The sequence below is a fragment of the Paramormyrops kingsleyae genome, chromosome 17 (genome assembly GCF_048594095.1).
Source record: "Paramormyrops kingsleyae isolate MSU_618 chromosome 17, PKINGS_0.4, whole genome shotgun sequence".
NCBI lineage: Eukaryota > Metazoa > Chordata > Actinopteri > Osteoglossiformes > Mormyridae > Paramormyrops > Paramormyrops kingsleyae.
In genome coordinates this window covers 10,175,768-10,188,860 of record NC_132813.1, presented here as the reverse complement: position 1 = coordinate 10,188,860, position 13,093 = coordinate 10,175,768, and the positions used below count along the sequence as shown (strand labels likewise).

Below are 13,093 nucleotides of genomic sequence, written 5' to 3'. Positions count from 1 at the left end.
TGTATTTTGCTATCGGTATAAATACTGTTGTAGCTAAATATATGTTCATGAACTGGCATCTTTCAGATCCATAGTGTAACTTGTCAGCGGTTGACCATCACATTCAAGGAAGGAGAAACAGACAAGCCCAGAAGCACGGGAAACTGTACAATCCAGAGAAGAAAGGCGCTACCATTTGCTGGTCTGGGAAAATGACGAGCTTCATATAGCATTATCACATAGGAGTTAAAAACTGCATGCAATAAATGCGAAGCAACTGCCAGTGCGGGAAGGATTATGCGGCCCAGACGCGGCACACAGCGTTCCCAACACGCAGAGCACGGCAAGCGCCACGCACATGCATGCAACCCCGGCCCGCCTCTGCCCTGACCACTCAGCAAGTTGTAAAAGGGAAGGCCTGGGCAGCAGTGTGAGAAGCGACGTCGCGGAAGGAGGGGACCAGACGGCTTCGCCGCATAATAAAACCTGATCGATGGATGCAGCATGCTCCGACTGACCTTCCCGCCCCGCGCCAGGCTGCATTTAGGACTGTGGTCCTGTTAATAGCTTTAGTTCACCTGCTGACACACACACAGCGCAATGCTGCACATGCACAATCACAAACAGCACCCACTGACACACACACAGCGCAATGCTGCACATGCACAATCACAAACAGCACCCACTGACACACACACAGCGCAATGCTGCACATGCACAATCACAAACAGCACCCACTGACACACACACAGCGCAATGCTGCACATGCACCATCACAAACAGCACCCACTGACACAGACACACACACACAGCACAATGCTGCACATGCACAATCACAAACAGCACCCACTGACACACACACACATACACACAGCGCAATGCTGCACATGCACAATCACAAACAGCACCCACTGACACACACACACATACACACAGCGCAATGCTGCACATGCACCATCACAAACAGCACCCACTGACACACACACACATACACACAGCGCAATGCTGCACATGCACCATCACAAACAGCACCCACTGACACACACACACATACACACAGCGCAATGCTGCACATGCACCATCACAAACAGCACCCACTGACACAGACACACACACACAGCACAATGCTGCACATGCACAATCACAAACAGCACCCACTGACACACACACACATACACACAGCGCAATGCTGCACATGCACAATCACAAACAGCACCCACTGACACACACACACAGAGCGTAATGCTGCACATGCACAGTCACAAACAGCACCCACTGACACACACAGCACAATGCTACAAATGTATAATCACAAACACACACACTAGAATAATGCAAGTTCATAGCCACAATCACACACATACATAGTCAACCTCAAAAATGGCCACTCATACACACTAATGCATCATCTGCATGTCCCCAGACACACACACATACACACAACACACACACCAGCACATACTCAACCCTACACAACTTAATACAAAATCCATGACTGATTTTCCTGTTAAACAAATGCAAAAAAAAATTAGAAATTGCATGGACTACTTGAAGATTCCCCTGGAGGACAAAAGTACATCAGCATATACTGTGACAAAAGACAGAGAGGTTAAAAGATTATTTCTGTGTCTCTCACATGGTCAGAGAAAAATGTAATTAGTTTCGTTAAATCACAATTTAAAGCCTTCACCCACAATTCTGCAGTGCGGGGCTGTGAAGCTGCCTTGTACTGGCTCTGTGAGCCTGCACCGGTCCAGCAAGCGGGAAGTAAGATCACAGGCATGTGTGACCATTAAAAATAAAAAAAAGCGAAAAGTAATTTTACAGGAGCGAAGGTTTTCCGAAAGAGGTATTAAAAGGTGAGGAAGGTGACATCCTTGGACCAGAAAAACGTCAACCAGGATGAACCAGGATCCCAGCACGTTTTAATGCCCATTTCAAACTGGGCACAGCAAAATATCACTCAGCTGCTTGTCTGTGGCAATACGAATGGTACATCAGAAGGAGATTTTAACTCCATCTATTTTCCTTTTTTTCCAAGCCTTTAATGAACCCCCCCCTCCCCAAAAAAAACCTTGTACCCACCCTGCTCCCCTCACTCCCCTCCCCCAACCCCCACTAACAAACACTCTTCCCCCTCTGTGCTCAATGTACATAACAACATACACTTTAGGATGGGGGGGGGGGGGGGTTGGGGGTGTGCTCGCTCATTGCCATGACAACGTGATTGCTAGGCAACAGCAATCTCTCTTCCTGCTTTGTTGCCGAGCAGCAGTGGCAGTGACAGCAGAGCGGCCTGATCAGGGCCTAGGAAGGCAAATATGGGCGGGTGGGATCCGGCAGAACAACACGGATGTGGGGGGGAGCACATGACAGAATGGGGATCCTTAAAAATGATGTGGAGAGCATAACGAGGTCTGGACTGTTCTCTCTAAAGCCCTGATGGGAGGCTTATACCATAAAATGGGTCAGTTCTCATAAAGAGTCCGACTGCATTTCATTTAGGAAACAAACGAGTCCGTCGCTTTATGGCTCCTTTTGCACCTTCTGACCCCAGTTATCAGCTCATGAAAACAGGATAACATTACGAAAAAGAAAAGCTAAAAACCAAAACCATCCCATCGATATTAAAACCGCAAGGTGCTAAATTTACATCCCATGCATAGCTGAGTGTAAAGACAGCAAATGAGATTGGCTGATTGGGAGTGATCGCTGTTGATTCAGCACAGCATGAAAATGAAAAAGAAAGAAAAGAAAAAAAAAACAAAACCCAGTGACCTTCACAGACCTAGACTGTATGCCCACCCCCCCCCCCCCGCCCCCACAACACCCCTTTTCACCCATTCCTTGTCTGTCCATCTAGATAAAGGAGCGTCTGCATCCACGTTCAGGCCTCCTTAATGTGGCCCATCCAGGTCTGCACCCCCCCCACCCCCACCGTCCCCGCAAAACCAATTTCAGGTGCATGCAAGAAAGACAACCTCTAAAGCAAACAGCCCCCGCCCCACCCTGCACTGTATGAAAAACCAGAGGAACAGCCATGAATTTTAATGCGCCTCCCCGTTTCTGCCGCCATCCAATTTCAGCAACAGAAATAAGTTAATAGCAAAAACGAGGGAGAAAATAGATAAATAGCACCAAAAAAATGAGAGAAAGAAGAAAATCTCATCTTCTGGTTGAATAATGCATCATTTTTCAAATAAAAAACTGAGTGTGGGGGGGAGGGAGGGAGGGAGAGAGAGAGAGAGAGAGAGAGAAGGGAAGGGAAGGGAAGGGAGGGGTGGAGTAAAAATTAAATGAAAAGAGAAGAGAAAAAAAAGTGAATTCCATCGAAAGCTGCACTTCAGTCGTTTGCAGTGGTCTGCGGAGTAGGCGTAGACTGCAGAATGAGGTGTGTCTAGACAGTAACTGCTGTCTTTCTGCCTCCTTAATAACACATGAATAATGTACAGCCAAGACTGCATTATTAACGTTTTTTTATTAATATTTGTGGTGCAATGAATCTCTCTCAATGTATACTGTATATATTTATTTATATATCTATATAAATATAGACACACACATCTGTCCATGTAAACAAACAAATGAGGATCAGAGGCATCCTTGTTTTCCATCTGCACGCGCACACACACACACACACACACACACAGCTTATCACTCTCCCAGCTCAATCTACTTCAGAATAACTGAGACAGTGCGATTCTTCATCCACGGTACAAAGAGACATTGAAAACCACAGGCTCGACTGAATAATAAGGCCAGAATGTGCCCGGGCGCGACAGACGGACGCTCGGAGATCAGGAGTTTTCCGGCCGGGAGCCTCGTCGTGCTTCCTACCCATGCGTATCCATGGAGCAGTGTGCTCATGGCTTCCCATAAACTCCTTCGCTATCGACCGGGATATCAAAGACGGCGAGGTTACTCCCCTATGCGAGTACCACGTCACACATCAGCCAGACAAGGACCTTACTCCAACTAACACATCTGAATATCTAATAAGTGTGAATAAGAATTAAATTACTGCTTTCAGAAACAGTTCATGGGAAACGGAAATATATTGTTGACGTGTTAGTGATTTGGTAAGTAATACTCTTTTATAATGTGATCTGTCAGTGCCTATAGACTGGGTCTATCTCATATCAGGGCAGATATTAATCTGGGATTTAGAGATGAAATTTTGTCGAGAGCCTCTTAAGCACTGTGTAAGGGTTGGGTGGAGGGTATCACAGGAGTGCGAGATGTTAAGGTAGTTTGAGGCACTTACGCTTGTGGTTGTTTTTACGCTGGAAGGGCAGGGTGTGGCGTTCCGAGTCCTCTTCGCCTTCCTCGTCCGCCAGGTGAGTGTGAGTGTAATGGTAGCTTAGGCCTGGCCGGTTCTTATAGCGCTTCCCACAGACTGGGAGTGAAAGTGCACAGGGAGACAGACAGAGAAGCAGACGGGCACCCGGTGGTTATAGCTGCAGAAATAGCAGACTGAAGCCTAATGCTTCAGCAAATGGACATTCTGCATCGCTTAAAAAAAAAGCCACTCTGAGGTGAACAAAATTGAAATTTAAAAAAAGCAAATTAAGCGGCATTCGAATGGAACAACAAGTATTTTTATGCAGATTTCATAAGCATATGAGACTTATTTTTATGCATAAATTTCACTGACCAGTTGTATGGAAACGTTAAAATTTTTTAACTTGCTTTCTGATTATTCACTAAAAGCCTCGCAACCTAGTTATCGACCACAGAATATTAAGCCTCTGCTTTATGTGGCTGTGTGTACGAAATGCATGTGGATTTCGTCCAGTTTTTAGTGGCCTCTCAAGACAACAATAGCTAGAGAGATAGGGATGTTTGTTCCCGGCCCAGAGGCACTCACTGTCACAAACGTAGGGCTTGTCTCTGTCCTCCACGGAGGCTGGTTCCTGTCTTTTCCTCATCCCTCCAACTCCACAGGCCTGCAGAGAGATGCACGCACGCTACAATCTTGACATTTGCAGAAGTTCGGCTCGGAGAACAGTCACAAATAGCAAACCTCACATCTAACCAAACAGTATAGTTGCATAATGAGCTACGGTCTACAGTATGCATGACAGGAATAGCCCTCCCTTATATAAAAATTAAGGATTAATGCGCAATGAGAATAATACAGGGTTTGCCAAGGTGTGAAAATACAAAGACCAGTATCTACTGTTAGTAGATTCTGGTCACTTGGGCAGAGATTCTAGCTAGACTCATTGCATAACTGTAGCTTTTTTAAAAAGTTGCATCACCCATCCAAGACATTGTCCTCTAGAATGAGTTGTGCAAGCAAATTCACAAATATTATATTTGGTGGTTTCAGCACCCAACTGTGGACTAAGCACAGCAGTGTAATAACACACAAATACTGAATTGCCCACATTTAACATAAAAGCAAGGGCAAAACATGGAAATGAGTTTGGGGCTGGGTATGTAAACAGCAGGTCACATGCCGGGAGATTAGAACACAAAGAGCTGGACAAACTCGGACAATTTGTTCTCTAATTTGAGGATGTGCCTTCAACTTCACGCCAAAACCTGCCGCAAGCAGGATTTCTGCCCCTGAAAGATGCAGCAATGTTTCTAAACGGTATCGCGTTGCAGTCACAGAGTCATTCGATATTCGACTAAAATGGATCCAGAGCGATACGGACAGAGCCCATGCTGACACGGTAGAAGAAAGGAGGAAGAGAGGTCTTCGGTGGAAAACAGCCCCCTGAACTCGTCGAGCTCAAAACCTTGCAATTTATCCAGAAACTGCTCAGATACTAACAGCTAAATAGCTATTTATGCTAACTTACGTCATCTTATACAGTTTATCATTCGAGGTTATATCGTTAACATAAATACATGTGATCGTAAAGAAACAGTAAAGGAACAAACACACTCAGGTTAATTTTCCTGAATCTTAATAAATTTGATGAAAGTGAGAGCTTTATACTAGCCTACAGTTAATCCTGTGTCATCACAGTTCTCAGTTCACTTATTAAAGGATCTATTGGAATATTGATCGATTTGACCGAAAGACAAACACACTTAAGAATGATTCTCAGCCAGAGCAGCCCTGTGTGAGATGCGGTCTGCCGCTGGCTTGTCTCTTCAGGAGCTTCACTCTATGGCTCTTATCCTTGGCCGTATTCAGCATTATTACTCTCACTGTCCCAGCAGATACAGGGAAAATATTAATTCTCCACTTCACTCTCAGCTGAGGCCCACAATATTTTTAAAGGATAGGTGGAAGGGTCGATTATGAAATTGTTAGTGGGGGGGGGGGGGGGATCTCAGTGAGTATCTGCTGAAATTAAAATGTGTTGAAAAGATACTTTATGGACATGCCACTCCATACTGCAACGTGGGTCACTTGGGCGACCGCAGCCAAACAGACCACAGCCGGCTCTCACCCGATAGATTTGGTCTGCGGAAATGAAGCTCGTGTGTAAATGTATAGCTTTGGGTGCTTTAAACGATTTGAAAATCACTTGAGAGTTTTTGTGTGCCTCAAAATATTACCTGCGATTCTGTCGCTCTGCCGATGGGGGTCAAAAAAATTGATTAAAAACACCATGAACACAACTTCTCAAAAGACATCAACTCAAATCCCTTAGGATGCAAGTTGGCTGATTCACTCAGCATTTTTCGATTCAGTTTAGAAGACGCCATTTTGGGCCTGGATTCAGCAACACCATCTTCTGCTGCACGATGAGCAGGGGCTAGATTGCAACCGTCGCTCTGTGACAGCTTTATATATTTTTTCTTATTTCTTCCATGTTATACTGCTTGTTGCAAGGGATAGCAAAGGGGGGGGGGGGGGGGAAGGCTCAATTTTGAGTCAAAACCACAGCCGGGAAGACATCTGTGGGCAGGACAAGTAGGAGTGATAAGGAACAGCACTCCGTTTAAGCATCTGCATAAAGCCCCACACTGTCTCACTCCATTTCCCCTTGGCGAGAATCTCTCTCATCCGTTTCCACGGCGTCAGCATTTAAAGCGCAGCTTCCGCGGATTCTCACTTCCGCAGCCGTGCCCCGGCTGACAGGCGGCCCTTTCACGGCGTTCCATTCAGGGCTTTTGGTCTCGCCTCTTTGCCTTTTCTTAGCACGGCGGATTTGTGGACGAGAAACAGTTAAAAAATGAGGCTGTAGGGGCGATCCTGCCGCTGTAAAGGATTAACCGTCACGTCAAAATGATCGTTTAGATTGCATGTAAATCCGCTACACGCTGATACTATTTTCGAATGGTGTTTTGCTATTTAATTAGGTGGTTACTTTTAATGTTCTGTAGGTTGCTTTGGATTTAAATGATTTCTCGAAAATTAATGAAGTATTTTAAAAGAATTCTCTCATCCTTGTTTGTGGTTCAATGCAGGCTTTTGTTAACTGAGGAAGGGGAAGGTTTATATACAGCACAAAGAAAATGGCGTCACCGAGATGGAAGAAATACCAGCGATTTAATATATTCTACTCTCCACACGAAAGCTTCCAATTCAAAGAGAAACTAATATCTCCCACTTACGTCAGTGGATAGAAAAAAGCATTAGACCTCTGTCCGGGAAGCATTTGGAAATACGCTGATGAACAAAGTTAATGTGGTTCTTTTAAAAATATCTTTGGCCGGAATTCTGCTTAATGTGAATTAAAATTTGCTGCTTAATAAAATGTCGAGGAAGCCCAGTACGAGTCACATGTCCTCTGGAGAGAGAGTTCTGGGAACAGCAGAAACACCTGGAGACCACAATCGAATGCCCACGGGAAAATGGGGGAAAGGCTCTCTTACCCGGCCCTTGGTGCGATTCTTACGTTTCGGTAAGTCGTCCTCCATCTCTTCCACGTCCAGCTCGTGTGGGAAATCTCCAACCAGCAGCTTCTGCAGGAGAGCAGAGGGAGCATCCTTTCAGCAGGGGTTCCAAGACATGCTCTAACAAAAAGTAGCTTTAATTATATATATATATATTTATACATCAAATTTATTTTTTATATATATATATATATATAAAAAAGAGAATAATATACAAACTGTCCCTGACATACAACCTAAGCAATTTACAATGACTCACACATACAACTGGAGGTTTTTTTTATTATTAAGTAAATGCATGAAAAAATACATTTTGGCGGCCGTACCCACAATGGCGTTATGCTACCGAGTGTGCAGTGCGCAGTGCGCAGTGTGCAGTGTGTGCCATACAATAGGGAATGTTCTGTACTGTATGGCAGTGAGACCATCCCGGCCTCACGCACATCTCCCAGACTCACATCAAAAAGTCAGTGCGATTATCCTATTCTCACACACGTCCATTTTGACGTGCGACTTGTCTGTCGGAACGGACCCCAGTCATAAGTCGGGGACAATCTGTTTGTTACAATGATGCACCTGTGTGTCTGAAGTCCTCACTTTGTTCACTGGGTGAAAGAACTGAACGTTCAGTTCTTTGGTTTGTTCAGTGACCGAAATGAATACTTACAGAATGGTTCATCATTAATCAGGTAACCCTCCCAAAAACGGCATCCGGACACTGTTTGTTTACAAAACCAGCACCACTAACCCCTCTACTCACGACAACAGCTCTCCTGAAATTATTTTCTTTTAATCCTAAATGTCTCATTAAGTAAAACGAGCAATCACATTTTTAAGGGAAAAAAGAGAAAAGCCTACATAAAGGCTACATAAAGCCTACATAAAGGCTACATAAAGGCTACATAAAGGAGGGCGAGCAAGATGTGAACGCTTTATATCCTCAGTCCCGAGTCTTCCTGTTTCGATATGACAGGATGAAAAGTGCAGCTTCTCTCTCTTGCCCATGAAAATGCCAAACCCTAGCATATGGGCCCTTATTTAAGATAACTGTCAGCCAATGGTGGATCGATGGGATTGTTGTCCTTTGCTGGGCAGGTAGAGATGAAACAGATGAGCGGAGAGACCAGCATTCATATGGATACAGACACAGAGACTACTCTGTGGCCAGGTTTGAGTTCTCTGGCACTGCCAGGCGGCTGGTAGAGGAGGGGCAGAGGGTGGGGTTACAATAATGAGCACATGGGGGCGGGGCTTAAAAAAAGAGGAAATACAACAGAGCTGGACAGAGGAGGTGAGGGGAATCATGGGAGGACGAGGGGACGGTTCCAGACTGGCTCCGCCCTTCTCCACTACCATGACCATGAGTCACGCTGATCTTGGGAAGAAGGGAGCGGGGTAGTAGGACACGCCTACTGATTTGCCCACTTGCTCTGAACTGATCGGAAGTCAGTGGAGCTGAAAGGACAAGGAAGTGAGGGAGTGGCCAGCAAAGGAGCCAGGGCGAGGAGGAAGGGGTGGAAGAAGCAGACTCTGAGAGGCAGAGGAGGAAATTCAGGAGACAAGGGAAAGGCTACGGGGAGCAGAGAATGAGAGAGGAAGGCCCTGCAGGAGGTGCCCCCCTCACTTACCCATCTACACAAATAACTAACCCCATAAAGCATCTAAACCCATAAATTCCAGTAGTCTACAGTCCCTGTCTCTATGCTGTAGCGCCATAAAGCACGTATCCATGGAAACATGAAGCTTGAGGTGTTAGAAGCTACGTCTTCGGTGTCAGTTGGTCGGTCTCACCTGGCACTCGCTCATAGGCTCCTCCTCCTTGGTCTCCACCTTCTTGTCCAGAGTCTCAGCACTGAGCAGTGACTCCAGCACCGGTCCTTCAGGGACTCCGCCCTCTTTTTTTAGAGAAGCCTCATAGTCTAGCAAAAGAAAGAAAGAAAAAAACAGGCCTAACCCATCACTACCCATCAAGTATGTTTACCCGGCAGTAAAGAGAATCAAGAATTCGGACGTCGCTGTGCTGGGTCTCCTCTTACCGATCTTGAATTCAAATGGGCCAAGACGGGGGTCCTCTAAGATGTTTAGCCGTCTCTTCTTGCGCCAGCAGCGGGCAGGGTAGGTGTACAGCTGACCGGGAGCCAAACCTGGGCCGACCATTCAAACGTCAACTGAGATCGAACGTTAACCGGCCCGAAACCCACACCTCGGGTGTTTACACGTTCCCAGGAAAAACGGCGACCAGATTGTCCACTGTGACCAGGAAAAGGTCAATGGTCGCTGGGCGCCGGAGTGAGAATTGCATCACGTGCGGGTAATAACACCAGAGAGCTGAAACAAAACAGCATGGATCGTAATGGACGTCGCTTAGCCCTTAAAGGGGCCTGGGTCTAGCCTTTTAGGGCCTAGCAGAATGCTTGATTCTGTCTGAAATGCTCTGAATGCTCAGATCAGCATTGGCATTATAAAGTGGCATTACATGACCCACAGCCGTATTTTGTGCCTGCGGAGACCAAAAACATCACGTTGTGTTCATTCGATTATCCCTAACAGATGCCGGTGTTATACTGCTGGAGAGAACAGAATGGCTGAAGACTGTGGAATAAGGCAGCAATATCACCCCAAAAAGAAAAACATATAAAAAAAACAATGCAAATGTTAAATAATTCACAGCGGACCCAGCCACACTATCAAGCTCAAGTGAATCTTTTACTATGTCACCGGTCAGGCAGATGGCAAAGCAGCAAATCCGACAGGAAGTGAGCAAGTGTCAAAATCGGGGACTTTTATTTTTAATTGGATGACTGTCACAACGACGGAGGAGGACATCCCAGATACCGCAGCGACCGTCACAGATGCCAAGGCACACGCAGACCCCCACCTGGTCCGCGGTGAGTCTTCTCCATCCAGATGTAGCAGTTACTCTGAGCAACGCCTGTCTGAGAGTCCAGGAAGGGCAGCCGCATCGAGCGCTCGGCGCACAGGCGGGCGTTGTAGCTGCGGCAGTGCTCGATGGCTTCGCGGTAGAACTCCTCACCCAGGCTGCCGCAGAGAGTGGAGTACAGCGGGGGAGGGGGTCCGTGTTCAGCCATGATGGGTCACATGACAGGGGTGCGTAGTTCCACATGGAAAGATGCATGGAAGAAAGACTAATGTTGCAACAGGACTGAGAGAGATAAATTATATATATATACACAAACACAAATAATATACATTATATTTATATACACACACAAACACACAGTAGAACCTTGGGACTCAACCATCGACCATCTTGGACATCGAACGGGTCTGTTTAATTTTTTGCGTCTTGTACCTCGACCTAAATCTTGGAACTCGACCGGTCTTCTTAAGACTTGTATGGGTCGAGACACGTCTCTGATAGGCTGAAACAAAGGCGAACGGACCAACTAGGACGCTGATGCCTATGAATCGCTGTTAGTGTCGCGGTGCCTCTCGACAGAGATCGACGTGCAAAAGCTGTGTTCGGTGTGAATCTTTTTGTGCTTTATCTACAGTACATTTAGTGATACAGTAATCATGGCCCCTATCAAAATGAACAGCGATACCAACAAACCAAAGAGGAAAGTAGTGAGATTAACTGTAGAACTTAAGAAGAAAATTATAGCGAGACTTTAAGGTGGCACATGTGTGTCTGCTCTCGGTTCAGGGTATGGGGTTGTCATTTATTTCATGTTTATCGGTTTTGTATGTGTAATTGTTCATGTGATTTGATTTTTAACGCTTTTTATTATTAGTTAAGTAGGCAGATAAGTTTAAATAGGCAATCATTTGGGGGTTTGGAACAGATGAAATTCATAAATATTATTTCTTATGGGGAAACTTGACTTGGACCACCATCAAATCACAACCAGCCTCGACCTTCTGCCACAAATTAAGTTTGTGTTCCAAGGAACCACCGCTGGCTCTTTGTGTGGCGTTTGCGTGTTTTGCCCGAGTTTCCTCTGAGTACTACGGATTCCTCTCAAAGTCCTAAAAACATGCACTTAAGGTTAATTTGTGTCACCATTTGTGCTGGTACCATGAATGTGCACCATCCAGGACGTCCCTGCCTCATGCCCTGAGCTTCTGGGGCAACATTTCATGATGAACAGTGATGGGAGATTTCTGCATAACGCATTGCATTATGCTATGATTTTGCATTTCTCGTGCATCTCTGCATGGAATGCGATATTAATTTGCAACAATCAGGCTTGCCTTTGTACTTATACAAAGAATCAAGCGCTGGCAATGGAGGCTGGCATAAAGGGAACACAGTGATCCCAGCACTGCGCTTAAAGGGCACTGGAGGTGACAGCTCACTGACAGCACTGCATCGCCTTGCCTAATTTCAGCACCGCCCATGGAATTAACGCAGTGAATCAGTTTGTATGTTTGAATCCACCCTCTGGCTTTCTTGACAGCCACCCATCCACCCCAAATTTGCATTTTATTTTTAAGAACATACAACCCTGCCAAAATTAACCCCAACCTCCCGCCATTAAACTGTTTTCCAAGATGCAAAGAAATTACAGCCCTGCCAAAATTAAGTAAGCCGACATTCAAAAACAAACAGTAGAAATAAAAAGCTAGCAATTATTCCACTGTGCGCTTATCTGAAGGCCACTTATTAAACTACATTATTTAACAAGGGCAATTATTCCATTGTGTTATAGTTTGTATTTCTCAGTTGCGGCCATCTTTGAAGTTCATACAAACTACAAGAACTACAAGTCCCATGCTATACATTTCTTCCCAGGACCTGGGCAATGTTAGGTCAGTATATGCAGAAAGACATGAGGGGGAAAACAGCACTTCATAGGTTAGGGGCCAGGAGATGCCCTCGACGTGATGTCTGCCTGACAGGCAGTGGCTCCTCCCTACACTGTGTTTTGCTCGCCTGCACAGCCACCGCTGCTCACCTGTTCTTAATGACGGTTCCGCCAGATTGCCTGCAAAGACAAAAACGTAAAAAAAAAAAAAAAACTGTCAGAGCCAAAGAGGGAATCTGTGACCTTCTTTAACACATCTCCAGATGTTTCCCCGAGTGCAGTGTTTGACGAGGACGACAATCACAAACATTAAAAAAGAGGGACAGCACAGAACTAAACTGGTAAACAGCCCTTACCGAAATCTGTGCCGGTTTGAATAACTTGTAAATACACCCTTATTTTCAAAGGACTGATTTTCATATTAGACAAATATAAATTGATACAAACCCCACACACCCTATAAAACTTGCAAAGCGGTTGATTTTTAAAGTTTTTTTATTAAATACTTTTTTATTTTACCACCTATTTTTATCTGTCTATTA

The 13,093-nt window shown here is 45.4% G+C and overlaps 1 protein-coding gene across 3 annotated transcripts in view; it reads right to left on the bottom strand.

Moving 5' to 3' along the window:
* Positions 1-13,093, bottom strand: part of dpf1 (double PHD fingers 1) — a 32,206-nt gene that overhangs the window by 10,544 nt on the left and 8,569 nt on the right. For all 3 annotated transcript variants that reach the window (XM_023833418.2, XM_023833419.2, XM_023833420.2), the window contains exons 2-8: positions 12,702-12,731; positions 10,661-10,821; positions 9,819-9,926; positions 9,574-9,701; positions 7,762-7,851; positions 4,847-4,925; positions 4,244-4,375 (exon numbers count right to left, since the gene is read on the bottom strand). In XM_023833418.2, the coding sequence (XP_023689186.1) occupies positions 4,244-4,375; positions 4,847-4,925; positions 7,762-7,851; positions 9,574-9,701; positions 9,819-9,926; positions 10,661-10,821; positions 12,702-12,731 (728 nt within the window). The remainder of the gene's footprint in view (positions 1-4,243; positions 4,376-4,846; positions 4,926-7,761; positions 7,852-9,573; positions 9,702-9,818; positions 9,927-10,660; positions 10,822-12,701; positions 12,732-13,093) is intronic.